A 27,192-nucleotide genomic window follows, 5' to 3' on the forward strand; every position below is an offset into this window, starting at 1 on the left:
TTTTATGCGATGACACTTTGCAGGCTGCGTGCATCCGCGCAAGTTTGGATTTCTTTTGATTGGTAGGACTTTATGAAAGACGTTTCGAGCGTAGATTATGTATCTTCTGCATATTTCTTTTGTTCTCAAATTTTAGTTTGGGTAGATTCGAGCCATTGCATCTTAAGCTTGGATTGCCCTGAGCAACGAGCCTAAGATCACGGCTAGAGCATAATTAGGCTCGAAAAAAGTGGCGTTGGTCCGGGCTTTCGGGCTTTTCCGATAACTCCTATGTATGTATTAAACATTTTGTTCCTTAAATTCAATGATTGAGAGCCATTAGAAATTGCGTTTTCGGAGAGTATAATAATTATTCGAATAATAATTACCTTTGGATGAGTGACGCATGAATGAATGAGGTTACGCACCTATCTCTAGGTACACACAACGCCCGTCAATCGAAAGTGTCTACAAATTTATTTTATGCTAGAAACAGGCTCGAAAAGAATCCTAATTTTTAGCAGAATTCGATAGTTTGCTACGAGAAATGTGTTGAACGAAGGAGGTTAATGGATACCAATTTAAAAGCCGGAAAAGCTCCACACAGCTGAAAGGAGTAAATGAAAAATATCTTAACTTCAAGAATATACGCACGTCAGATCATGGATGATTCCATCTTAGGTGATGAAGCTGCGAAAACTTCTGGATAGGTATACCTTGGGCAGACGAGGAGCTCCTTATAGTAGTCGAGCATTTTCAGAATTAAATAGCGTCTCATTACGCGATGCTCTCAATCAGTGCTCGACGCTCGGTAATATGACTTTGAATGAAATTCACTGTATCATTCGATAATACGACAATCATCAAGGATCAAGAAACGAACTCGACACAGCGATGCCCTGCAACCTAGAACCCGCATTGATGCATACACGTTAGGCCAATTCGATTTTGGCAATATGCCAGCAGCGGTTGAAGATGGTAACCAAAATTCACAGGAGCTTCTTGCAGAACGCATGGCATGCCAAACAGAAACAAGATGGGGGGGGGGGGGGGGGGCATCGAATATTAAGAACTGAGAATGATGAGATGGGGGGCCTCGGTGCGAGAGCGCAGTTAATTCTTGCTCTGGAAGAGCGAGAGAGGGAGGCGAGAATGACTCGTCCTTTTCGACCCTCAAGGATCACCATTTACATTTACCCATCTCCGCAGCAACAAAAACACCCCGCAGAACCGAAAAGCGAAAGCGACCCGCTATTCATTACGGCATGTATATAAGCATCCCAACATTCAAGAAAAGGGAGAGAGAAACGGTGGTGGGAAAGAAATGTAGAGAGAGAAATTTCACCACCGAAGAGAGTCACAGAGCAGCAGCAGAGGGAGAGAGAGAAGTGTTGCAGGTGTCGTTGCAGAGGTGTGGCAGATGGTATTTTAACCTTTTCTCCCGAAATAATTCGCCCTCCCTCTCTCTCCCCATCTCTGTCTCGCCTTATTACAGTTCTATTCTGGGGGGCTCTTGCCTGTGAGTGGCGAGCATTATATGCTCATCAATGAAAGAAAAAAATAAAGATAGAAAGAAATCCAGTGTACCCCATCTTTCGCTGCAGAGAGAGAGAGAGAGAGAGAGAGATGCCTATGTGTGCCAGAACGATGTGATGGAACGAGTAAAAGGAAGCTAATCTCAGACTTGAAGCTGTCATAATATCCCAGAGGCAAATGAAAAGCCCGAAACTTTCTTGTTATTTTTTCAAGGTGAACATTGAAGACCCCCAGCAAACAAACGCTGCTCTTTCTTCGGTCTCTCGTTCCTCGCTCTTCGGCTGTTAACACGTCGGTGAGCTTCACGTAGACTCCCGACCGAGCAAAGCTTTGCTTCTGAAGCATTGTGTTCGTACCCGAGTTCCAAGTTCGCTCCTTCGGCCTTAGAATGGCGTTCTTTGCCGCGAATTTCGGAGTTTGAAAAGTCGTGGGTTCGCTGGGAAAACGGTCATGGCATTTCGGCTTGTCCTCGTACTTGCGGTCTCTCTGGTTTGCTTCAGCTCTGATTTGGTGGACTGTGACGACGGTGAGTTTTAACTTTCGTTTGTGTGTTCCCCGTGTTCTCTTTGGTTCCTCAGAATTTAAAACAGGGAGGACAAAGTCCGCATTTTTTTATGTGTAATATGGGTTAAACTTGAATTTTTTTAGTGGGTGGAACATTCTCAGGTCAATTTTATAATCTTAGAGACTGACTGGTTGAATATTTATTCTATAGACTTAAGTGCTAACCTTAAAAAGTCAAATTTTTTATTTGCTTATGTTTAATGTTTCGCCTTTCTTAATATAAATATGTATACTGAAGTTGGTTCTTGAATTTCCCGGTTCTCTTGGAATGGCAACAAAAACGAGCTTGTCGGGTGATGGTTGGATGCGGACATTGTTTTCCCATTGATGTAGATGTTTGTGTTTACATGCCTTTGTCATGTCCGCGTTTCTGCGAAATTCGCGAAATGCTTAATTTGCATTTTGTGATCGGGGGTTGGTTAGTGTTCGTTATTCATTCGTGCTTGTTTTTGCATGATGTGAAGGAGCCACACTGTTGGAGGTAAAGAAATCGTTAAGGGACGTGGACGATGTTCTTTACGATTGGACAGACTCACCATCCTCTGATTATTGTGTGTGGAGAGGGGTCTCCTGCGACAATGTCACCTTCAATGTGGTAGAGCTGTAAGCAGTCTTGGTGGATTTCTTTAATTTTGTCGTAGTTTTTCTTGTTTACAACATTGTTTGGCACATAAGTTTATGATTGGTGTTTTCGTGATGTAGCAATTTGACAGGTCTAAATATGGATGGCGAAATCTCTCCCTCCATTGGAGATCTTAAAGGCCTTCTCTCACTGTAATGTCCTCTCTATGCATTCTCTATATTTGCAACGATTTTCGTTACCCTTATTGGTATACTTTTTGAGCGCTTCTAAATGAGGAAAATTAAGTTTAATGGTGTGAAGCAGTTTGTGTATAACTAGAAATGAAATTGAGGGGTTGAGGCAAGCTACCATTATGAAGTAGGCACTAAGCTTGTAATATGCATTTTTCTGAATGAATAGACTGAGGCTGATTAAGTAGTAAATACTTGGGTTCCCCCACTATTATTTGTATCTTCTGGACAGTTGGTTATGGGTGACTGATTGTGTTGCGTTGCCCTATAGTCTGTTGAAATTAACTATTGCCCACCTCTCTGGATTTTGTACAATTGAGCAGTGATTTGAGTAGAAACCGGCTCACGGGGCAGATTCCAGATGAGATAGGGGATTGTTCTTCTCTGAGGAGCCTGTAAGTTCAGTTTGTTTTGAATATGTCCAGCTTTATGAGTGAATCTGAATACCTTGGAATCACAATACATGCTTATTGATTTTGTGCGTGCCTTTTTTCATTCGCTGTTAACCATGGTGATCAATCTCTCAGGGATTTGTCATTTAATGAGTTATATGGGGACATCCCGTTCTCAATATCAAAGTTGAAGCAGCTGGAGTGCCTGTAAGCCTTTTTGGCAATCATTTGTCGATGCAGTTTTGAAGAGTATGAAGTTGAAATTTTTATACGATGTTCTTTCTGATATCTTTAGGGTATTGAAGAACAATCAGCTTATTGGACCGATTCCTTCGACCCTTTCTCAGATTCCAAATTTGAAGATTCTGTATGTTCAGATTCACGTATTGTGCTTACTATTTGTTATCAAGGGTAAGCTTCATGCTCGAAATAATTAATTATGGAATTTGTCCAGGGATTTAGCTCAAAATAACTTGAGTGGGGAGATACCCAGACTACTGTATTGGAATGAAGTCTTACAGTATCTGTGAGTATACTGATCCTGTGAACTTTTTGTTTTTCGCTAATTTATGCATCAAGTAGTGGACGCTCATTATATTTTTTTCAATCTCGTCCAACTCTAGCGGATTGCGAGGGAACAATTTAGTGGGCACACTATCCCCCGACATGTGTCAATTAACTGGTTTATGGTACTTGTAAGTCTTCTTCATTGTTTTGACCACAAGCCTGTCAAAAATTTCTGTTAACTTAGATCTCCTTTTGAACATTATTGCCCTTCTGACGTGCAGTGATGTTAGAAACAATAGTTTAACCGGAAGCATTCCTCCCAGTATAGGCAACTGCACAGCCTTCCAGGTCTTGTATGTGTTCACGAAACTAAGAGCTGCCTGATCACTTCATTATTGCATTCTCTGATTTGACAATCATAAAATCTTCATCTTTTATTGGTAGGGACTTGTCCTATAATCGGTTAACAGGGGAAATTCCATTCAACATTGGGTTCCTGCAAGTGGCCACCTTGTATGTGCTTGCAACTTCTGTAGAGTATTTCAAATATTTGCATTTGATCTATCAAAACTTTCCCTAATTCTTTTTGCAATCTGTCTGCGTACTAGGTCATTGCAAGGTAATCAGCTTTCAGGGCAAATTCCGTCTGTGATTGGTCTCATGCAGGCCCTTGCAGTCTTGTGAGTGAAAATCTCATATTCTCCTATTTTACGTTCAGAATAATTGTTTTTCAACACTTGTTTTAACATCTTGTTTCTCTTAATCGTCTAGAGATCTGAGCTGCAACATGTTAACTGGACCCATACCTCCTATTTTGGGAAATTTGACCTACACGGAGAAACTGTATGTTATCCTCGATACTTGCTATCATTTGTTTACACTTTTTGTATTTAAGCTTGACCTGGGTATGAAACTTGTTGTAGGTACTTGCATGGCAACAAACTGACCGGACATATCCCTCCGGAGCTCGGAAATATGTCAAAGCTTCATTATTTGTATGCTTAGCTTCTCTTATATTGGATTTTCTTGAAGCTATGCATGTGATTTCCTCTGCATGTGATATCCATTTTCTGCAACTTTTTTCCTGATTGAGGATCTTTATAACTGTCACATTCTCCTGTTCTAAATAGTTTTTCCAAGTCCGTTCCCATGATAATCTGGCATCCTCCATAAGCTTTAATAAACATCAATAAGAATACGTTCTGCATGTTTCAGGCCACTTAGAACATCTTCTTGCCCCAGCTCTATGTTGAATGTTCCTTTCGGCAGATTACCTCTGTCGGAAGTGATTAATAATGTGCAAAATTCTTCTTTAACAGGGAATTGAACGATAATTATCTCACAGGGAGTATTCCGCCTGAGCTTGGGAAGCTTACTGAGTTATATGACCTGTATGTTCATCCTCCATGATTCCTAATTTCCGGAGCTTAATATTCTTTTTTTAAATTTATATATGCAGATTGTTTGTAATTCTTCCTAATAATAAAGTTTTAATATGATGACTCCATATATCATGGTTGATTCCCTCATTCATTGTCTCAGGAATGTTGCCAACAATAATCTCGAAGGACCGATTCCCGATAATATCAGCTCCTGTACAAATCTCAACAGCCTGTAAGCAGGTTATCGTAATTTTAGTTTCCTTTATATGGAAAGTTGGTATCATGACTCTTTACGTCATCGTGCAGCAATGTGCATGGGAACAAATTGAATGGGACTATTCCCCCTTCTTTGCAGAGGCTAGAGATAATGACAAAACTGTAAGTAGCATTACTAGAACTCCTTTCGATCATTGTTTGTCACGGTGCTTCTTTCATTGCTAGAAAGAGTCGATAAGCATTCTTTGGTGACAGACTTTATCCCTTCACATAATCCTTTTCCACCATTTTGATTGCTCCTCTGTGTAGGAATGTTTCATCAAACAATCTTAAGGGTTCCATTCCAATTGAGCTTTCCCGCATTGGGAATTTGGATATCCTGTAAGTTTAGACTTCCTTAGTTTCTTTAATGCCCATGGTCAACACGTTTGGATTGTTGCTTATTTCTACTCTTACACAGGGATCTTTCCAATAATAAGCTCAGTGGTTCTATCCCTTCTTCTCTTGGCGACTTGGAACATCTGCTGAAGCTGTGAGTGTCGTAAACTAGAAAACAATGGTCCCATGGAGATGGGAGGCATCATCTGATGTTGTGCTGATTTCTCTGTTTGTTCTGTTTGCAGGAATCTGAGCAGAAATCACTTGACAGGATTTATTCCTGCTGAGTTTGGCAATTTGAGAAGCATCATGGATATGTATAAAACCTATCATCTCATGCTACTTGCTGAAATTTACTTTGAAGACGGATGAATTCCTGAGTTACTAATTTAACTCTCTATGTTGCAGAGATCTTTCAAATAATCATCTATCTGGCTTGATCCCTGAAGAACTTAGTCAACTTCAAAACATGTTCTCATTGTACGCATTCTCTCCCTTCGATGGGCCTACGATGTTTTATATAATATTCCTAAACTTGGATATTTAATTTTAGGGTTCATGTTTTCACGCATCAAATGTAGATAATGTTATGCCTAACTTTACAGGAGGCTGGACCATAATAATTTATCTGGAGATGTGATTTCACTGATGAATTGCCTTAGTCTGACTATTCTGTAAGTTCATTGCTGTCCCAATCCTGTCCCAATGCTGCATAGATAATAACGGTACAATATTTTCTTAAATTTTGTAGAAACGTATCATACAACAACTTGGTTGGGCAAATACCCACAAATGACAATTTCTCCCGGTTTTCACCAGACAGGCAAGCAAAATAGATACTAAGCTTCATGAATGAGTAATCCTGAACATCTCCACTTGCATACCAGCTTTTTCTTTTTTTTTTTTTCAAATTTTCTATAATCGTTGGTGCAGTTTTGTTGGGAATCCTCGACTCTGTGGCTATTGGCTAAATTCTCCTTGTGGCAATTCTCACCTGACTGAGAGAGGTAAACATGAATCTAAAGCATGTTCTGTAGTAGCTGCTTTGCCAAATACATGCTTTTGATCATAAAGAACAACAATACATGCTTCAGATTTCAAAGAAAAGAGGGAAATTTGGTTTCTTTCATCTTCTGTTCACCTAAATCTATTTTTTCTGGGACCTTACATATGAAGAATGACCAACCATACAAAATAGCACTGGGTACTGTTTTGGGGTGATATGTTCATTTTAGCTTTGAGATGCATGTTACATAATATTTGGTTGTGTAAGTGATTTTGTGTATTCTTACTATTCATATTTGCAGTTACAATTTCTAAAGCTGCCATATTGGGAATTGCTCTTGGTGCACTTGTTATCCTTCTCATGATTCTCGTGGCAGCATGCCGACCTCAGAATTCTAAACCATTCGTTGATGGATCCCTTGATAAACCAGGTACCATGCATCTTGAGTAACATATTTCTTACTGCATCATAGAATGGGGATATTTTCTTCAACAACTATATAAGCTCATGCTTGTGAACTTATCAGTTGTACTTTAGGAACTGTACTTCTACCATCAGCAGGATTACCTTGACATGTTTGCCTTGCCTCATGACTTATGTCCTTATTATGATAAACAAGCACGCGTTGTCACCAAAACGAGATTCTTGGTTCTGACAATGAGCTCTTTTGAAAATCCTGTGAAACAGTTTTTGCCTGTAGTGAAATCATTGAGCCTGTAATCTTGCACTTAACTCTTATATTGTTGCTCAATAGCCATTTACTACTCATCACCAAAGCTGGTAATTCTACACATGAACATGGCCCTACATGTCTACGAGGATATCATGAGGATGACTGAGAATTTAAGTGAGAAGTATATAATTGGTCATGGGGCTTCAAGCACAGTATACAAATGCGTTCTTAAAAATTGCAAGCCGGTCGCCATCAAGAGACTCTACTCTCAGTATCCGCAGTGCTTGAAGGAGTTCGAGACAGAGCTTGAGACCGTCGGAAGCATCAAGCACCGGAATCTCGTCTGCCTCCAAGGATACTCTCTGTCTCCTTCTGGCAACCTTCTTTTTTACGATTACATGGAAAATGGGAGCCTCTGGGATATTCTCCATGGTGAGTGAAGTTTCTCTCTAATGACATGGTTGTCCTGTTCAAGAGCCTTTTAGGCAGATTCAAACATCAAACTTTTTCCCACCATATGTGAGAACTAGATTGAGTAAGCACGTAAGAGTAAAAATCTGAAGTGGCTTTTATTATACTCATTTCACTCTTCTGCTAAATTTTCTTCAATTCATGTATATCGAAATCCTGAAATAAATCAGTCTTAGGTTTTGATTGTATCAGGATTCTTCCGACCTTAGATCTTTACGATTTAATGATTTCTGTAGGCCCTGCAAAGAAAAAGAAGCTTGACTGGGATGCTCGTCTCAAGATAGCACTTGGTGCCGCTGAGGGGCTTGCATATCTCCACCATGATTGTAGTCCCCGCATCATCCACAGGGATGTGAAATCATCAAACATTCTACTTGATAAGGAATTTGAGGCGCATCTCACTGATTTTGGGATTGCAAAGAGCCTGTGCACAACGAAGTCCCATACTTCTACGTGCATAAGGGGGACCATTGGATACATAGACCCAGAATATGCCCGCACTTCTCGCCTCACAGAGAAGTCAGATGTCTACAGCTATGGAATTGTTTTACTCGAGTTGCTGACTGGCAGGAAAGCAGTGGACGACGATTCTAATCTCCATCACCTGGTTTGTCTTTCATCCAAAATCCTTTAATTCCTCTCGTTTTCTTTTGGTTCATACTCTTACAAGAACAAGTCTGTTGTGAGTAGTGGCTAGTAGAATCTTGGGCAATTGCATAATATCAGCAGTTTAGTTGCCCGACTGAATGATTTTAGATTGGTCATGGTATCAAACGTGTTCTTTGCACGCTCTGTGAGTTTTTGAAAGGCAAGGTTGTCATATCCTGGTTAGGACTCTAGGATTCTGCATGTTTGGTCGATCTCTGCAGTTTTTCGTTGTTCACAACAATGACAACTTGCATAATGCAAAATAAGTACGTCTTGCGATTTCTCTTATGTTAATTGCTTTGGATTCTCATTAGATCCTATCCAAGACTGCAAGCGATGCTGTAATGGAAACAGTTGATCCCGACGTCACTGCCACATGTAAAGATCTCGGAGCTGTGAAGAAGGTTTTCCAACTTGCTCTCTTGTGCACTAAGAGGCAACCATCGGAACGTCCTACCATGCACGAAGTGGCTAGAGTTCTTGCAAGCCTGGTGCCGTCCACAACCCCACCGAAGCAATTGTCCACGGTAGGGTCCGCTCTCCCGTGCACAAAGATAGCTAGTTACATGGATGAGTACGCAAATTTGAAGACTCCGCACTTGGTAAATTGCTCGGCCATGAGCACCTCGGATGCCCAACTCTTCCTGAAATTTGGTGAGGTGATCTCTCAGAACAGCGACTTGGAGCCGGAAAAATCGGCTTAAGAAGGACGAGTAGGCTATTTTAGGTGGGATGGAGGCAAGAGGGAAAATGTGTATAATTATGTGGTACTTCACGTTCTCTTAGCAAGTTCTAGTACTTTTCTTTTTTAGTACCAGTTTCTAGCTTAAGTGAAAAGGTTTGAACAAACTCTCACTGATACTGATAGGTCAAATGGGTTGTGCCCAGATTCTTCCATGAGCGCTGTACTGTGTTTAAGTATGATACTAATTTTTGCACATGGTGGACAGCCGTCGCTGCCGTCTGGTCCTGTATGTCATCGAGTACTCCTGTTCTGATGGTAGAAAAGTACTAATGAGCAGACGCAGTGGAAAATACATCAAGGACCATTTGCCAAAAGAGTTCTGTTCGTAGTGCATTATGCAGCATCTGAATCGAAATAGATCCAGTCTAACGCGCTGACTGAAGGTGGTTCAGTTCAGTCGGGTTTTTCCTGGATGGAGAGGCATGTTCTCGAGCTTTTGTTGGGAGAAATCTTGTTTATGCCACAAATACATCTTTTTCTATGTTTTTGGACGGTTCATTTCTGCTAAACATTGTTTGACCCATTAATTAAAACTCAGGTTTTATTAACCTCAAGAATCTCTCGCATCTTCCATCCGAAGTTCAAAATTCAACAGCACAAGCCCTAGGGCATTTGATTTAGCAGAAAACACACGAGCATTACAAATAGACTACAATTTCTTTGATGCTAGTGAACATATTTACAAACTTCCAGTCCATCGTCCCGCAAAATACATGGGCAATGGCTTTGAACCTCAGATGTAGCGGTCGCACTGCCCACCTCGTAGTTTTGCAATGTCCTGAAACTCTCGTAGAGAAATAAATTAGTACAAGTGGAACATGTATCCAAAACCTGACTAAAACCCATACAACCCGCGCCCCCCCCAACCGCCCGCCCACCCCCCTGAACACGAATGAACCTCATGGAAACTAAACCGAACCGAGCCTAGCACAATCTACAGTTCTCAAGCTATATCCTCAAAGTCAGCTTTTTCAGTAACCGAGTCATAGACGGCTGAGCTCGATCGGTTTGCACATTGCTGCAGATCAGCTAAGGAGTACGACCGCCAGGGCGAGAAATTCCGTTGAGGAGAAGCAATCTGGTTATGAGAACCCTTCCCACGCGGATGAAGAGGTGGAAGCCGAGGAGGAGATCGTGAAACAGAGCTGGTACTAGAGTCTTCACTTGTGGAACTAAAACTCTCTGAGTTGCACATAGCGACCGCCAGGGCCAATGTACTCTTGCTCGAGCTGAGCGGTCTCTTAGATATCCCCGCTATGTTGCTTCTAAGAGGGAAATTGCGGCTTTTGTCCCACGTGTAACTGGATGCGAGCATATTTCTGCGCCTTCTGCTAAAGGCATTTTCAGGTTTCGCGATCTCTTTTACAGATGAAGAAGAAGCATCTGCTAAGCTTGTGAAAGATTTCGACTTGCCATCATAGAACTTTGATATGCCCCTCCTGCAAATAATCAAAAGCAACCATAAGCAACGGCACATAAGAGATGTTATATCTTTGCGTATAGGGAAGGACCATTTCAACTCAAAACTTTCCCCCGTGTTTGAGAAAATCGACTCAAATCGCGTTTTTAAGGTAGAGCAACCGTTTCCACATCAAGTATGCAAAAGCAGTCACTTATCTCTACTCTAGCCTAAGACAATCTAACCATTGACGAAATTCCAGAGGAACACAGCAACCAAATCTGATAATCCCATGATAAACAGATGATGAAACTTATAATCACTACCCTTAACTGAAAAAAGAAGAAGGCCCATCAAAGCTGTTTGTCATCCTAAACCTTAAACGAGGTTCCTGCTAAATACTTGACTATAAAATTATGATGCTACCCCGGATTCAAGGCAAGCCAGCACATCGTCCCGACTTAGTTTTCCTTTCCAGAAGATCTCTAACCCTAGTTCATGCAACGACCGACCAAATTTTGCTTCAATCGAATGAACGTGAAAAGCTAGACACAGTACTCTAGCATCACGCATCAACGAGCATCAAGTCAATAAATTGATAAGAACCTTTACGACGCAACACCAAATCTTGAGCAGATACAGAGGTACAACAATCCAGGAAACATTCTTCCAACACCCACCGAAGAGAATCTCCTGTAAGCATCAGACTCGCAGCACAGAGCGATCTAAACCTAATCCCATCCTCGAGTAAGCTCTCGGTCCCCTAAGAGATCGATTAAATTGACGAGCTTCGATCGATTTACCTCATAGGCAAGACCTCCTCCAGCGCGTCCATCATCTCCAGCGGCCCCTTGTAAAAGCTCTGCACCTCGTGCTCCTCCCCGTCCTCCTCCTCCTCCCCCCCTCCCCCCGACGACCGGTTCCCGGTGTCGTCGCTGTCCTTCCCGATCGAGGACGACAACGACGACGACGAGCTGCTCCGCGCCGGCCTCGCCGCCGCCGCGCCGCCCCCCTCGCCGCCGGAGGAGTCGAGTTCCGGCGGATCGAAGGCCGAGGGCGGCCGGACGGCGCCGATCGAGAACCCGGGGGGCTCGACCTCGACCCCGCGGCCGCTGTGCAGCGCGACCGACATAGCCGCCGCCATTCGCGCGCGAGCGCTCCTGCCTGCCTCCCTCCCGAAGCTCCGCGGCGGACGGAAATGGCGATCGGACTGATCGAATCGGATCGGATCGTGTCGTCGCTGTTCTTCGCTGCGCGCGAGTGAGACGAGAAACGACAGGAACGAACAGAGACGAGAGGTTGAAGAAGACGAGCGAGGGTTAGGTTTTATATTCCGGCTAAATTTCCGGTCGATTTTTTAAAATTTTTTTTTTTCCCTTGAAGGAAAGAGGAGGGAGGTGGGGACCACCGGACAAAGGGAGGAAGAGGATAAAGATTAGGAGGAATTGTTCTTATCCTTATCCGTTGTCAGAATATTACAACATCATTTTCGGGTAATAATAATAATAATTGTTGTTGTTATTATTGCGAGCTGTCTTTTTATTTATTTGTTTAATGGTTTTACTTGATAATTATCAGAACGGGTCAGAGATAATTTGCTTCGGCTTTCGATAAATATTCAGACAGAGCTTTATCCAGCTCTGTTAGAGCCGTTACCCAGGGAAGGGAAATGGATTATTATCCATTTCCCCGTGATTAACGGATATTCATTTCTTTATTATCCCTTCGACGGTTAATTTATAAACGATCGGATTTTACCGAAAAATGAAAATTGAAAAAAAAATCATCGCACATTTTTTTAAAATGAGAAATACATGATGGGTAGGAAGAATTTGGTATCAAATAAACGAGAATTCAAAAATAAAAATACTCGAGGAACAATTTGAAGGCATTTTTTCTTCGGGTCAAAGACTTTAGAGGTATCTTGAATTGACAAAATTCCGCCCTATCAATTTGATTTCGTGTCGAAATATATATAATTATCATTTTTTTTTAGCCGTCAGCTTATCCGATTAACTGCTATATCACAGTTTATTGACACCACTGGTCCTCGGCGGCGAGGTCAATTCTTTATCATAGAAGATCGCTCGTAGGGATGCATCGATTAACAAATGTTAGTCAAGGACGTTTCATTAGTTAGTATTTTTTTTCTTTTAATCATTAGTTGAATTATTAAATGCATATTCTCGATTTTTCTAGAGCGGGGGAGACCCACGCGGGGCCGCCGTGGACCGCGACGCACCCGATCCCGGCGACGGCCGAAGCGAAGCTGGCGGGGGGGGGGGGGGGGGGAGAGGGGTAGAAAGGTACATTCCGCAGCTGCCCGAAGGAGGGGGGCGGGGGTTGGGGGCAGCTGCCCGTGCCCGGGGGAGGGTGGGGGGAGGGGGGGACGCTGACCGCGTCGAGACACGCGACGGCGGGGGGTTTGACTTGCTGAGGAGATGTGGTCGGTCGGAGGGTCGGGCCCGATGACGTGGCGCCGATGGCTCCGCTTCGAGGCCTTATCCACAACGACAGGGGGTGTGGGGGGCGGGGCCCACGCGCACACAAGAAGCAGCACACGCGGCGCACCCACATTTTTTAGGGGTTTACGTCTTTCCGCAATACACGCGCTCGTTGTTTCCGTGGAAATCTGCTGGCTCCCATGACGCTTCTCTCCTCTCTTTCCCTTTCTCTTTCTCTTTCTCTTTCTCTTTCATATCCCTTCTGAGGAAACACCTCTGTATAATTATATATATATATATATATATATTATATGTAAGTATATGAGTGGGTTTGTCCACGTTTCAAGAGTTCCATTTATTATCTGAAAATTACGGGGGCACAGCGAGAGGATAATGCTTTTAAAACACAATCATGGCTGTTGAATGCTCTGGATATGTTAAAATAATCCAATGTACCGTCTTTTGGAGGTATTGGATATGTGCATTGATTGCCGGCTGCATCGGGCGCGTCGCCTCCCGTTTCTCCGCCAGGTCCATAGTTTTTCGGTTGTTGCTGGAGAGTCTTTCGCTATCCGTTTTGTTAAAATCACCACCGCCATGCTTGCCCGTCCCCCCCCCCCGGGCGAGCCGGATCCTGCAATTTCGTCGCGGACGGCCGATGGATGCGGCTTCACGCGCCGCCGGGTCTTAGATCTAACTGATTCAGCCGCGCGTGCCATTCCAACACGTCCCCGGTGGTTGTTTCGGAAACAAACTCCCACCACTAAAACTCGTTGCTATTAACCGAGTCGGACACTAAAATTTCGCCGCTAACCACCACCGAACGCACCCTCAAGCGCTGTCAAAAGCCACCGACGTCACATGCGAATCCATCCGACACAACTGCTACCGTAGAGGCTTTTTCCAATAGACTATTTGTCGCTCTCTTCGTAGAGGATCTTCGTTCCATTCACTGAGAATCTGATATCTCTAGCTCCTCTAACCCTTCTGCTATGTCTGTCACTTCAAGTAATTTTTATTTTTGGATATCTTACTCCACTTGTAGCAATCATATGACTTCAAATTCTAATTTATTTAAGTCAAAACCATACTGTTCACACAAATGATAATTTCCAAATGAGAGTTAGCCATTCATGAAATATTTCTACATCCATATTATCCTTACCTAACAAATTTATGGTTTCCAAACTTTCCCGAAAGTTGATTTCAGTAGGACAACCGTGTTAACTTAGTTTTGATGTTCACTTCTCTCCTCATGGTTGTCATGTGGAGGATTCACAGACAAGACAGATCACTGGGACGGGCCGTAGAGTGCGACATCTATTTGAGCTCGTTTTCTTAAATATTCCCAATTCTTTTGCTGGTTCTACTACCATAAAATCATCTGAAATTTGGCATTATCAATTAGGTCATGCTTCCTTCTCTAGATTTAGGTCTTTGATTTCAAGTGGCCATTTAGGTTGTGTTGATAACAAACGTTTTAATTTCCCGCCTTGTTAGTTGGGAAAAATCATGGCTACCATTTGATGTTAGTGAATTTGTCTCTCATACTCCATTTGATCTAATTCACTCTAATATTTGAGGACCCTCTCCAACGCCAACCATGGGAGGCTCGTGCTATTTTGTAATATATATGGATGATCATTCTCGTTATGCCTAACTTTATTTTATAAAAAATCGATATGAACTTACTCGTTTCTATCGTGATTTTGTTGGCACGATAAAAACACAATTTCTAAAGATATCAAGGTCTATCGTACTGAAAATGCCCTGGAATATAGTGACACTGAGTTTCTTGAATTTCTCTTCCAAAATGGTATTATTATTTATCGTTTTTGTCCAGGAACTTCCCAGCAAAATGGTCAACCAAAATGTAAAAATAGGCATATTTTGGATATTACAACACTCTTCTAGTGTCTGCCTCTTGTCCAGAACAGTTTTGGAGAGAGGCTTGTCTTATTACTGCACACATTATAAATTGTACTCCGTCACCTATCTTAGGTAACATTTCTCCTTATGAGCGCTTGTATGATAATGTCCCCAATTACAGTCTTTTTCATGTCTTTGGTGGGGGGTTTTTTGTACATCTTCCTCATGAATCCGTTCATTTTGCTTCCTTGGATATAGCATTGAGCACAAATGGTATAAATGTTGAGATCTCATCTCCAACCGTCTTTGTGTGTCCTGGTACATGATGACGCTCCAAATTACTTGGTCTGTTGTAGTCCTTAGAATTCTTCTCTATGACAATGGTACATTATATCACGGTCTTCAGTTTTCAGTTCGTTCTACATTTGGAGTTGATAGCTTATTATAATGCTAACTAACCTAGTAAACCTCAAGGTCGTTGCTCCAGTATGGGCTACTGTTTCTTTTTGGGCAACTCGCTCATCTCATGACGTAGCTAGAAATAGACTGCTATAGCTCGTTCCAGTATAGGAGTAGAATATCAAGCTTTTACTGATACGACATCGGAGCTATTATGGCCTCGACCCTCGATGGCTATTAGAAAACATGAGAAATAAAAATAGTGTAATAGTCACTCGTTACAACAATCAAAGTGCTATCCAAATAACACATAACGATGTTTTTCATGAACGCACTAAGCATATTGAAATAGACCGTCGTTTTATTTTGGCATTGTTCGACTCGTCTCCACTTCATCCGTTGAACAAACTGCTGATGTCTTCACCAAGGCATTTCCACCTTGGCGTTTTCTCCATACTCAAGTTGACTTCTTTCAAATTCAAGTCATCTTAAATCAGTGAAAGGAGTACTGTTTAGTTTTACTATTTTTGAGATTAACTTAATTGTAATTAAGTTTGATTGCCTTCTCACCCTATATATGTGGGCTTTGTACTCTCCGTTTAGTAATATACAGAATATTACATTTCTCTCGTTTATCTCGAACCTCAACTTGAAATTTAATTTAGAATTTGATATTTTCTTTAAAAATGTCCACAGCACCTCTATAAATCCACAAATATTTCATCATTGCCTTTACGACGATTAAGATATAGCGGGCAGTGGAAAATGTGAATATCTTATCGTTGGAATAAGTTGACTTTGGAGTCCGACACAAGTGCCGGACACCAAGCCTAGTGCATATAGACTAGACTTTGTGTACTTTTGAAATACTTCAGGTGTTGAACATTAGGTCAACTTTAAGTGCTACACAAAGTTAAGAAAAAACGAAAGTCACATCAATGAATCTCGAATGCTCAACATTTTCGAAAGATTTGTTCTTTAATTAACAACTGAAGTTTTAATGCCAGTTTGGTATAACTGTAGCCTAACCGTAAGCTGTTGGTTTGTCGTACAGTGCTAAAATTTTTATGCTCGACAATACATATCTTCAAAAACCCGGGTGAGGTAGCTTTCTAGAAGTCGTTATATGTTATTATCGAAGATTTGAAGCAATTGTAGTTGAGACCCGCGTGGCGTTTGCCGAACGCCTTATGAAAACTACAGCACCCCTTTTCGACAATAGACCGAATCAAGGAAGATATAGCACTATGATGAAGTGGAACGAGAGGGGCCGTTACCATTCCGTCTTTTCACCTTTTATAATTTTGGTTATCAGCCCATCTTCTTTTTCTTAGTTGTAAAACAAGGCGAGGCCCAAGACGTTTGAAGCGTTTTACACAATCGGCAAAGAAGCCCTGTTAACACATCTTGAATTCGAACAAAGATGTGAGCTTGAGATTGTCCAAGAAGGGCTCTTTCCGCAAGCCCATATGCAACCATGCATGCGTCTAGGATTTTTTTGTTTTGGGTGACGACAATTTATATGAAAATATAATGACTCAAATGATATATAAATCTAAACTTTTGATAAATCTCAACCGCGAGAGGAACTTCGTTTCCACAAAACACAATCATTGAGGCTAGTTGGGACAATGTTCCTAATTTTACACCGTGTCCGATCCAAAAACCACGTGCTGTCGTCGACTCTTGCGAGGAGTTTGCGGTGGGTGTCTAGTGATCGCGCCACGCCTCAGCGAATGCTCGCGGGTCGGACCTAATGAGCTGCACGGCGGATCTACACTGACTAGGGTCGATCTCGCTCGACCCGTTACGAGCCAACGTGACGGGCACAAGCAGCTATTGAATCAAAAGTTGTACCCAACGTTGAGAGCCTAACTTGGGAGCTTGCATGGATCTCATAAAAGATGAATCACGCAGATGAACTACTCGATCAATGCTTGCAAGGTTGAGGACTACATGTGAGTTTGGTCGGGCGGAGTGATGGACAATGAGGATGCTCGCGACACGGTGGGCGCGGATAAGACGAGCAGCGCCGTTGCGCCGCTGGTGGGGCAAAATGCCGACGTTTTTCCTTGGTGTATTATAGCACTGTCCCTTGCGAATGCCCTCAGAGGAGGATCATGAGGATTTTAACGTGAGATGATTGGTAAAACAACAAAGAGAAAATATAATCACCACCGAAACCGCCTCAATTCAAAGGCGCAACCAATTAGCTAGTCAAAGTTACATAAGAATGAAATCTACATCGATAATTGGCCACGATCGACCTTTTTGCATGCGGGGCCGTATCAATGAATGCATGGTGCATGAACAAATTAACCAACGTATCTTTGGTATATGTCTTTAGTTATGCATGGGGTGAGGCGAGCTTAGCGAGAGGGCCTACGGCGAGGGAATTGACGTAGGTGCAAGGCTCAGTCATGGACGACATCCAGCGTTTGTCCTCAAAGAGGTCGTTGCGGTCAGGCCCGCCCATGATGGCGCCGGTGAGCTCGTTGACGTTGGGGATGTCCGGGGAAAGCCATTTCACGAAGCTCATGGGGCAGCTCACCACCTCGTCGAGGGCTAGTTTGGGCACGGACGAGCCTCGGTGATGGGGTTGGGTCGGAGGTTTGTTGCCGAAGCCAACCATGTATGATCTGCCTTCCGGGTTATTCCCAAGTAGGTAATCCATCTGCGGGCAATACAATGTGGAAGTAAGCAGAAACACCAATTTTATGGCAGTTTCATAGAGATGGTTCGTATTTGATTTTAGGTTTGTTCAGGGTATTGACATAGCCTGGGTGGGTTTGATTTATGTAGGCATTTGGATGAACTAATGATCCGTCAAAGCTGAATCTCTAGCTCAACACTTGGTCTAAATCCTTGGTTTTAACTTGCAAATATTGCCAAGATTTTTGTTCCGGGCATAGCTGAATTGGCAAGTACCTGTTGCTTGGCAAAAGCCTGGAGGTGCGTGGCATCGAACTGTTTGTCTCCGCAGATGACTTTCTGGTTGTGTTTGGCCAACGTGTCGGCATAGACATCGAACAAGAAAGATGTGCCAGTTACATGCTGCGTGTTCGCCCCACTCCTCAAATACAGCATGCCCCCTGAAATCGAAGCCCAAAAACTGGTTACTACGTTGCCATATTGCACTTTGAGGCGAAGTTCTAATGGAGACTCCCTGAAAGGAGTCGGTGTAATCAATCACATTTAAAGAAAACAGCAGAACTGATCTCGTGCGCGAGAGAGAGAGAGAGAGAGAGAGAGAGAGAGAGAGAGAGAGAGAGAGAGAGAGAGTTGCACCTGGGGTGATGTAAACCTGGTGGTAGGGGCTATCAGGAAGAATTGAGCAGACAAAGCTGTCAGCTTGTGTTTTGAAGTTCTCTAAGCCCTGGTCTCCTTTAAAGTATAGCTGCATTTACACTGGCCAACGCTCAATAAAGAAAATGGGCTAGACTTTTCTCTGTTCCACAAAAGAAAAAGCTCTTGAATTGGCTCATAGGATGATAATACCTCTGAGAGAAGAACCTGGGCACCCGCATATTTGAGGTCCCAGCTAAATTCAGTGACACTAGCACTGATGGACTCTTCTTTGATGTAGTTAAGGTACACACTTCTCCTCGTGGCCATGTACAGCCAAGATGCTGCCCACAGAAGCTCATCCTGCAATTTTCAGCTCCGTGTTAATCATCAATTCAGTCGCTTTTTATGTCATTTTAAGGCCCGAGCAAGAGAGAGGAAATTTCTCGATCGTACTCATGCCATGGATAGAACTGGTCCCTAACCATATGATGACAGGGACCTATGTGATTAATTGAGGGTTCTGTTCTAGAACACACGCCGTTCGAGGTTGAGTGCGTTGGGCTAAATTGAGGGTCAATGATATTGTTGAGATTGCAGTGGATTGAGATTAACAAACAAGCTATTGGAACAGATAAAGCGAGTGGGCAAGCTTACATTGTAGCCAGAGAACGAGCAGTAGAAGGGGCATTCTCCATCGAAACTTCCTTTGTGAGACTTCGCGAATTGAAATAGCTGCAGATCCATAAGCCATAAATCTTGTATCATATTTCAAAATGCGAACCTTTGGACATTCCCTCCCTGCTAGAGGTTTGCACCTAGCACAGCGTGGGAAGATCATAACAGAAAATGTACATTGATGTACCAGTTTGGCTTTATTGAGGAGGCGGCGAGCGTATGCACGGTCGAAGCCTCTAAAGACCATGGAAGAAGCAGCCATCGCAGCTGCAGTTTCGGCAGCGATTTCTGTTCCAGGAGCACTCTCATCGATCTTCAGGACTGTCCTAGGAGTCTGCATATTTTCTGGTCTAATCCAACACTGGTGATCTGGTACTGGGTCTCCGACCTTCATTCATTAAACACAGGCATCATTGCTTATTTACCAAGAAAATCTCAATCAATCACTGCTTGTAAACTTGACAAGAATGGCAACTTTAATATTCAGAACAAGCGGACATCTTTCTCGAGTCCAACAGACTATGTATTATTTCAGAGAAAGAAACAAGTCGGACATATTGCAGATGTATAAACCCGCCATGTTCTTTTATGAATATAAACTTTTCCAGGGGCAGGCTTTTGCATGGGAGAAGCGAAAAAAAGGGTTCTGGCGCGTACTCAAATTTAGCACGAACGAACCTGCACATACAAACGATTTTTCCTAGAACTGGCCTTGAGAAAATAATCGGTGCCCCATTTGATAGCGGAGCGGACATTCTCCAGTTCCCCGGCTGCTTGAAGCTCTTTCTGATAAAATAGACCAGCCCAAGACAAGGTGGTGACTGTAAATGCCATGGGCAGTCCAAACTTTATGTTGTCGCCGGCATCGTAATACCCTCCAACAAGGTCCACCTATAAAAAGAACAAAATTTGAGGGACTAGAATCAGATGAACTTCAAATTTGGATGTCCATTCTCAATTAACAGGCTCGGAGAGGCAACAGAACATTGGTTACGGAAACCAATCATAGCTCAAAGAATGTTCAAATGAATATCGAAATGCCTAATGATTGCCGAAAAAGGAAAAGGTTAGAGACCCACATTTGCTTCTTTTCCATCATCAAGTGCAGAATCTCCTCTCCAAGAAAGCCTGTGATTCGGAGGGAGCTTTCCAGATCTCTGAGCCTCCAGGAATATGAGGGACTTGGTGAGAGCGTCTTTGTAATCGAAATTCGCATCAACGGCGACGAGAGTGACTTCGAAGAGGACGAACCATGCCACCGAAACGGCAGCCAATGTTCTTACGGGTATCCCCATGAACAAGAAACCTATTCAGAGAAAACTATGAACGAAAGTGTATTGCGAGAATATCCTTGAGGATGACTTTTTGTTGTTGTTGTCGTTGCTGAGCAATGCAGAGGAAGAGAGAGGCAGTTTTCGGAACAGCCTTGTTGTTTAAGGATTGGAAGTTTGGTTTCTGGTGGAGGGAACACAAAGAAAGGAGTCAGTTATTTTCTGTTTGCATTGAAGAATATGGAGTGCTTGAATGGATGGGTAATAAGAAGAGGCCTCTTCTTTTCACAGGTAAACGTGGGGTCACAAGAGTTGCTGACTCAATTTGACTGACCGTAATTAGGTGCCCTCAAAATTTTTTGTTTCCTTACGGTTGGTGCATATTCAGAGGTTCTAAACCTGCTCCAATCTCCACAGATTTGGAGGAAAGAGAGAGGAAACAAAGAAACCCCTCAAACGTATACTTCCTGAGAGTTTTTTCTGAGAGTCTATACATTCTTATTTGGGCATCATGATTCAAATTGCTGCGTGATGGACATAATCTCAAAATGAAAAAAATTCTCAGTGGAGAATTACTAATTCCCCTGGATATTAATTTTCTTTTGACAATTTGGCACCAGTGTTTTTTCTATCCTTCAGGTTTTTTTCCATTTGATCTTCTTAAAGACACATTGAATCTGTGTGGCCGCTCTCGATCACAGTTCGCACCAGAAGATCGCCCCGTAGGACGTACTAGCACTAATAATCAAACACATTTGGCGATCGACACAACTTGTTCATTGATCCTTGCCTGGCATATAGTACTCAAAGGAAAAGCTTCTAAATGGTCTTGTTAGTCGAAAGCTTATATTCCATACCGTCCTCTGTCAACCCAGAGAACCGGCGGTGCCCGATTTGAATTGGAAATAGACTGTGAAAAATTAGCAGTTAGAGTGGTAAGTTGCCGGGATTTCTGAAGTAATGTAATGCATTTCGTCTATTAAAGAAGGTAACCGGAAGAAACTTGCATGATACACGCGACCGTCTTTGCTCAGGCACTACCATCCAAGCATCATTTTCAGCAGACTGGCAGTGAAAAGGCAAGAGCCAAAAGAAATTGAACTTTATATTCATTTTACACCCTGCATCCGACTGTCTTACCCCCACCCTTCTCCCCCACGCGCCACAAAAATCTAACGGGGAGATCGTATCCCCGAATAACCATCCTAATCTAAGATCCATAATACATGGGATGAATGAGGTAGAATCGTCTTTCCCAAGTTATGGGACATTACTCCATCGATTCCTATCACCGTTACAGAAAGGAAAAGAAAGGGCAGCATAGAACCCGGATATCTAATAGAGGTCCCCAGTCCTGGTGCCCTGGCCCCAATTTAGTGGGGAAAACGAAACGGCTGAATTTCTGAACCAGCTCAGCATCTCATTATGATGCCAGCGACATTTTTACCAATCTCTTCTTTTGCTAATTCAGACACTGGGACATCTCCTATGTACATATCGAAGAAAGCCCCTGCAAGTGTACACATGGTTTGTAGACTTATTTATACTATTTAACAACAGGTGCTACTTCACACCCTCAATTATAGAGCATGACAACTAAGTCACTTCAAATATTTAGATCAAAGAGAGTTCCACTTACTGCACAAATCCCTACTCTGGACAGTTCCAACCTTGTTGCCTCCAACTGCAAATACAACACTAATTAAAACTTCGGACTTGCAAAAACTAAATTTAAGCAACGGAAGAAACTTGTTCAATGAAACCACCACACCCATTAGGATGAACTATAGGGAAAACAACATTACAATGCACAATTAATAGAGAGTGAAAAATTTCAAAAAATTTTGCTTGACAAATATTGCAGCTATTGCCATGGGCAACGGAGTTTATTCACTTCAAGTTTAGCACTTCAACATTGTTATCAAGTACAACCCCTACTTAGAGCAAAAAATGCAGGTACTGACATCGAACTTTTTACATTCTTAGTCTTCAATGAATGATCACTTACTTTCAGTTATTAGATTTCCATCAGCTGTTCGGTGAAAGTCAATAGTTGTTCCCTGCAAAATCCCGCAACTTGATGATACCTCTTTGACATATAGATACTGTACCGTGTGTGTATGAAGATGTTCATTTTGTGAGTGCAAGTGATGCATGTGTGCTCCCGTGTGCGTGCGTGCGTGCATGAGAGAGAGAGAGAGAGAGAGAGAGAGAGAGAGAGAGAGAGAGAGAGAGAGATATTTACCATAGGCAATGGGACATCGTGAGTGAAGATTGATCCAAATTTACTTAGACAATGATAGTCAGTGTTTGGATTTGTCTAAGCAAAATGAGATAAAAGAGAAGTGTTAGCAATTGTAATATGTGAATGGAATGGAGGGCGAATCATTCTATCGCTGGTACCTTTAACAAGCGGGCTCGAAGAGACTTCTCAAAGGCACTGTAGAAATTTAAGATAAGAATAAATCAATCAATATGGATTTATTTTCAGATAGGAGTTTTGACAAGTAGTGCCTAAATAAATAGCGCCTGATGATAACCATGTCAAAATGAACCGTTTAACATTAAAAATCGCAATATTACTCTAAGGTTCTAATGACATAAAACAATCCAAACTAGTTCATGAAGATTACTATCCACCGTCCCAGGTCCACTATCTCATTTGCAGGCGAAAGGATGATGCTGCTAAGTTCACATATAACCATGCAGATCCTCGCTAATTTATTAGTCCAGAAAAGTCGGACCATAACACAAAAACGTCATATAATCTCGGAAAGAGTGATTAAGGTGCAAGTGAAAGTATATTTTGACAAGAACAGTTCACATGGTCATTGACATATATGTTCCAAATAATGTAACTTACTCTCTCACAGTGTTGATTTTCATTCCATTGCAATTAACCACGAGTCTCACTGTCATATTAATGTCTTCCCTGCATCAGCTCATGAGGAAAAAAATTTAGAAAACAATCAAACTATTCACATATATGATTCTATGTAGTCCAATTCACACATATGCTCTCACAGTTCATGCAGTTGGCATCTTAAACTAGACATCTAATTACATGGCCATTCATATTCTACCTGAGAAGATCCTGATAAAAAGTCTGGCATTTATTGACCTCACTGATTGGCATAGAAGCATATTTTGGACCCAGCTTCTTGCAGACAGAGTAAGGATGTATATCTGGGGGAAGTAAAGTATGCAGAGTAGCATATCAATGAAAAACAACATATACACATATAAACACAAACGTAAGTATGAAGTGAAAACTGCAAATACTTACAAAAACCAAATGCATACAGCTTCAAAGACTTAATCTTGATTATTTTCATAGATCTGGACCCAGTTCCTACAAGAATCTGAAACGCAAGCAGACCGTAAACTGAATAAATAAGCATATCGAAGCACTCTTCAGAAGGAAGAAAACTGCAGAAACTTGGTCAGTATAAAATAAGTTTGACATCAAGAATATATTGCAATAATAAGACAATGAACTCCAAGAGGACTGTCATTTGACAAGAATGAGAACTTTTCATAAGGAGAAGAAGGTATTTAAGACTCTAGAAACAGCTTGAACGGCCTAAAGACAAAATGCCTCCAGCTTGTAGGGTAAGAACATGAATCTAGGTGGCATATGGTTCTGAAATCGGATCTAAAGTAGAAGGTAAACCCCACATGTATTGGATGCATATTTTTCGGCGTTAATAAGCATTTTGATTGAAATCTTCGGCAGAGACATGTCAAAAAAGTAATCATCAGAGCAGAGACAAGGATCAGAGGAAAACTGAAGGCTTCTCACTCCACTAAAAAACCATTTGTCCTGTGAAAGCATTTTGATCCCAATCTGGGCATTCAGATGATAACCCAAAGCCCACAGCCCCTCCTTCCCCCATCCTTCCAATCTCTATCATTTTCTCCAATGCTACTTTGTGTTGTATCAAGGAGCAATAGTTTGCGAGCATTATATGCACTATTGCCAACGAAAGCAAGGTAGATCAAGCCCCAAGCAGCTCCTGGGTATAGCCATCCATTGCTGAAAAAATTATCCTGCTGCTTGGTCCGGAATCTTTATGGTTATATCCATAGGACGAGCTCCTAATGGAACAATTACCTATTCTATCTGCTTCGCGGCCAATACTCACATTCATTGAATTGCTATCAGTTCTATCTATTCGATCATGGCCTCACTCTAACAAGTAAGCAAGTAAACTACCTTACGACCGTTCTTTAATCCATTATTTAATTTTCCACCTAATAACAGCCTGAATCTGTTACTTTAGCAACTGCTATAGTCATAGACCATCTTTAATCCCATTGATTGTATACTCCTCCAATCACTAATACACTCAAAGAATCATTCTCCATCTCTAACAACTAACGATCAATGAATAATTGCATCCAATGCTCTCTAGCAATCAGGGGAAAACAGATTTTCACAATTGAGGAACCTCCAAGTCACATCATCCAAAACCGAGTTTCATTTGCCAGCTAGAATCAGGAAGATAGAGCAATTTAATCTCTTTCACACAATTAAAAAGTCCCTTGAGTTAGGATGCCAATCGGAATGCTTAGTTGAGACCCACAGCCTGTGATTTGCTACGAATACAAAATGCCAGCTGCCAGCGAAAAAGCTTAGTACTGACCTTTGATGTCAAATTGCAATTTCTCTCTCCAGCCAGTATACTATCCAGAATCATAGGGAACTCGATGCCGGTTCGAGGTTCCACTGCATGTTCTTTCCAGGATAAGTCTGGAACAGAGAGCCCGGAACATCCTCGATTCTCAACCTCACAGGGTCTTTGATCTAGGCACATGTGACTTCTCACATCAGCACTCCCCGGCAAGACATCAAATACCTTGGAAGATCTGTAAAAGGCCAATGGAATTGGCAGCCATCTTTTAGGAAGAGAGAGTATTGCAAATGCAACTCTGTCTACAAGTAAAGTGCATAAATGACTTACAAGTTGCCAAATGGTGGTACAAGTACTGCAGCTATTGAGAGAATAGGAAGCGATCGGAGCTTGTCCGTCTCTTTGGAAAGGCGTTTCAGGATGAAACTAGCAATTTTGTTAAAGAGCTCAGGGCTAACAAATTCTTTATTCGATGCACTAGACGAAATTTGTCTAACTAGAGTAGCAAATTTACAACTTCCACTTTCTGAACCAGGTAAATTCCCCACAATCCTCTGACCCAAATTTGAAGCAGTTCCACTCGCGAACCAATAGACAATAGCATTGGAGACCCTGGAGATGCTATGAAAAGTTTCCTGAAGAGCGACACTTCTGGGGACATGCAAACTTCTTGTCTGATGCAGCGAGTTATCAACAAGAGAACTAATTCGAGAACATATATGACCTCCTAAACTATGCAATAAAAAGGGCTCAGTCGGTAAGATATATGGCGATCCCCCGTTTAAATCTTTGAAAGATAACCGATTTTTCCTCATACTCTGATCTATTTCACTAAACTCTGCACTCGGATGCCTCAAACTTTTATCTGTTCACCTGCATGAACAGAATCGGATCAAAAAAATATAAGTATTTTCTCGCGCATAATTCTATTGAGTCTGATAGAGGAGCAAATTGTCCAAGAGGCACAGCTAACTTGTCAAACTTGCAAAGTTCTAGGGGCCATGCTATGATCACGGCACTAAAGCACATTACGCAAAAGAGGAGATCGCATGGATCCAATAACAATTGTAGCTCAGCAACAGGAAAATGATCCAAGAAACCTCTGGAAGTAAGCTCTTTTAAGCAATTCTTGATGGCATTCACAACAAGGCGCCCTAAATCACAACAGCGGATCACAACCCAGCTCTATCACAGCAATCCCAATCGAACCCAGATGAAGATCCAATGCGAGCGGACCACAACGCAAAGAAACAGAGCAAAAAGGCAGCACCTTCTTCGTTTCCCCTTCCAAGAATCAAGAAACCCAAGAAAAAGAACACCCTTTATTCGCAAAAGAGAAAAAGGAAAAACAAGAAAGGCGATCTGTGCTGTTTCACGAATCTCTCGAGTGGCATTCACATGACATCGATTCACCAGGAAAATGGGAAATGGTAAAGCGATAGGAAATGGGAAAGAGCAGGGAGAGCAGAGTGAATCAAAGACCTGAACCGCCCGGACGACCGCGTGGGTAGGCGAGAGAAAGAGAAGCGTGTTCGGGTTGTGGCTGCATGAGATGGACGGGGCTCGCTCGTTCCGTGCCTTGAGCGAATACCCAGCACGGAGAGATGGAGAAGAGAGAGAAAGGAATATGCTTTGCATACGGAACGGGAGCAAGTCAAAGAAAGGGGATTCCAAGCTTTTTCTTGATGGAGAAAGGAGAAAGGCCGGAACTTTGGAGGAGAAAACGACTTTTCCTTGATTAATTTAAAAATGGGTTTTCCTCTCGACCGGGGTTGTTCTTGATGTCCGAGTCTCGCCACTTTTCGCAGCTTTGCGAGATCGTTGACGGCGGAAGACGACGAGACAAAAGCCTCTGGCATGCTGTCTCTGTTGTTGTATGCTCTCTCTCTCTCTCTCTCTCTCT

At 42.3% G+C, this 27,192-nt stretch overlaps 4 protein-coding genes across 10 annotated transcripts; 1 reads left to right on the forward strand and 3 right to left on the reverse strand.

Annotated features, from left to right (window-relative positions):
• The first annotated feature begins 1,292 nt into the window (after nt 1–1,292).
• Nucleotides 1,293–9,462, forward strand: LOC115671199 (LRR receptor-like serine/threonine-protein kinase ERECTA). Of its 2 annotated transcripts, XM_030592690.2 has the most exons (27): nt 1,293–2,041; nt 2,544–2,682; nt 2,782–2,853; nt 3,216–3,287; nt 3,420–3,491; nt 3,580–3,651; nt 3,739–3,810; nt 3,908–3,979; nt 4,073–4,144; nt 4,236–4,304; nt 4,400–4,471; nt 4,563–4,634; nt 4,715–4,786; nt 5,111–5,182; nt 5,334–5,405; nt 5,480–5,551; nt 5,699–5,770; nt 5,850–5,921; nt 6,013–6,084; nt 6,176–6,247; nt 6,373–6,441; nt 6,519–6,590; nt 6,701–6,774; nt 7,075–7,203; nt 7,528–7,878; nt 8,154–8,524; nt 8,880–9,462. In XM_030592690.2, the coding sequence occupies exons 1-27, from the start codon at nt 1,966–1,968 to the stop codon at nt 9,267–9,269; spliced, it is 2,964 nt and encodes a 987-aa protein (XP_030448550.1). In that variant the 5' UTR covers nt 1,293–1,965; the 3' UTR covers nt 9,270–9,462. The 2 variants fall into 2 exon arrangements, with proteins under 2 accessions (XP_030448550.1, XP_056176806.1); XM_056320831.1 differs by lacking the exon at nt 6,373–6,441.
• Nucleotides 9,463–9,897: 435 nt separating this feature from the next.
• On the reverse strand, nt 9,898–11,971 carry LOC115671201 (protein OXIDATIVE STRESS 3 LIKE 1). The gene is made up of 2 exons (XM_030592693.2): nt 11,513–11,971; nt 9,898–10,749 (listed from the first exon to the last, which is right to left on the reverse strand). Exons 1-2 carry the CDS (start codon nt 11,851–11,853, stop codon nt 10,254–10,256), a joined length of 837 nt encoding a protein of 278 aa, XP_030448553.1. The 5' UTR covers nt 11,854–11,971; the 3' UTR covers nt 9,898–10,253.
• Nucleotides 11,972–17,580: 5,609 nt separating this feature from the next.
• On the reverse strand, nt 17,581–21,597 carry LOC115671259 (endoglucanase 16). The gene is made up of 8 exons (XM_030592774.2): nt 20,464–21,597; nt 20,063–20,275; nt 19,572–19,772; nt 19,364–19,441; nt 18,920–19,069; nt 18,710–18,818; nt 18,350–18,513; nt 17,581–18,095 (listed from the first exon to the last, which is right to left on the reverse strand). Exons 1-8 carry the CDS (start codon nt 20,677–20,679, stop codon nt 17,769–17,771), a joined length of 1,458 nt encoding a protein of 485 aa, XP_030448634.1. The 5' UTR covers nt 20,680–21,597; the 3' UTR covers nt 17,581–17,768.
• A 130-nt stretch (nt 21,598–21,727) lies between these two features.
• Nucleotides 21,728–27,095, reverse strand: LOC115671260 (fatty-acid-binding protein 2). 6 transcript variants are annotated; one of them, XM_030592775.2, is made up of 11 exons: nt 26,772–27,095; nt 25,620–26,162; nt 25,302–25,524; nt 23,942–24,017; nt 23,739–23,841; nt 23,519–23,587; nt 23,059–23,095; nt 22,901–22,975; nt 22,664–22,715; nt 22,295–22,339; nt 21,728–22,165 (listed from the first exon to the last, which is right to left on the reverse strand). In XM_030592775.2, exons 2-11 carry the CDS (start codon nt 26,102–26,104, stop codon nt 22,068–22,070), a joined length of 1,263 nt encoding a protein of 420 aa, XP_030448635.1. In that variant the 5' UTR covers nt 26,105–26,162; nt 26,772–27,095; the 3' UTR covers nt 21,728–22,067. The 6 variants fall into 6 exon arrangements, with proteins under 6 accessions (XP_030448635.1, XP_030448637.1, XP_030448636.1 ...); XM_030592777.2 differs by lacking the exon at nt 26,772–27,095 and adding an exon at nt 26,390–26,750; XM_030592776.2 differs by lacking the exon at nt 26,772–27,095 and adding an exon at nt 26,560–26,749.
• Between the last annotated feature and the right edge of the window lie 97 nt (nt 27,096–27,192).

This window comes from Syzygium oleosum, unplaced genomic scaffold, assembly GCF_021117445.2.
Source record: "Syzygium oleosum isolate NSW1041296 unplaced genomic scaffold, Sole_v2.1 Sole_v2.21, whole genome shotgun sequence".
NCBI lineage: Eukaryota > Viridiplantae > Streptophyta > Magnoliopsida > Myrtales > Myrtaceae > Syzygium > Syzygium oleosum.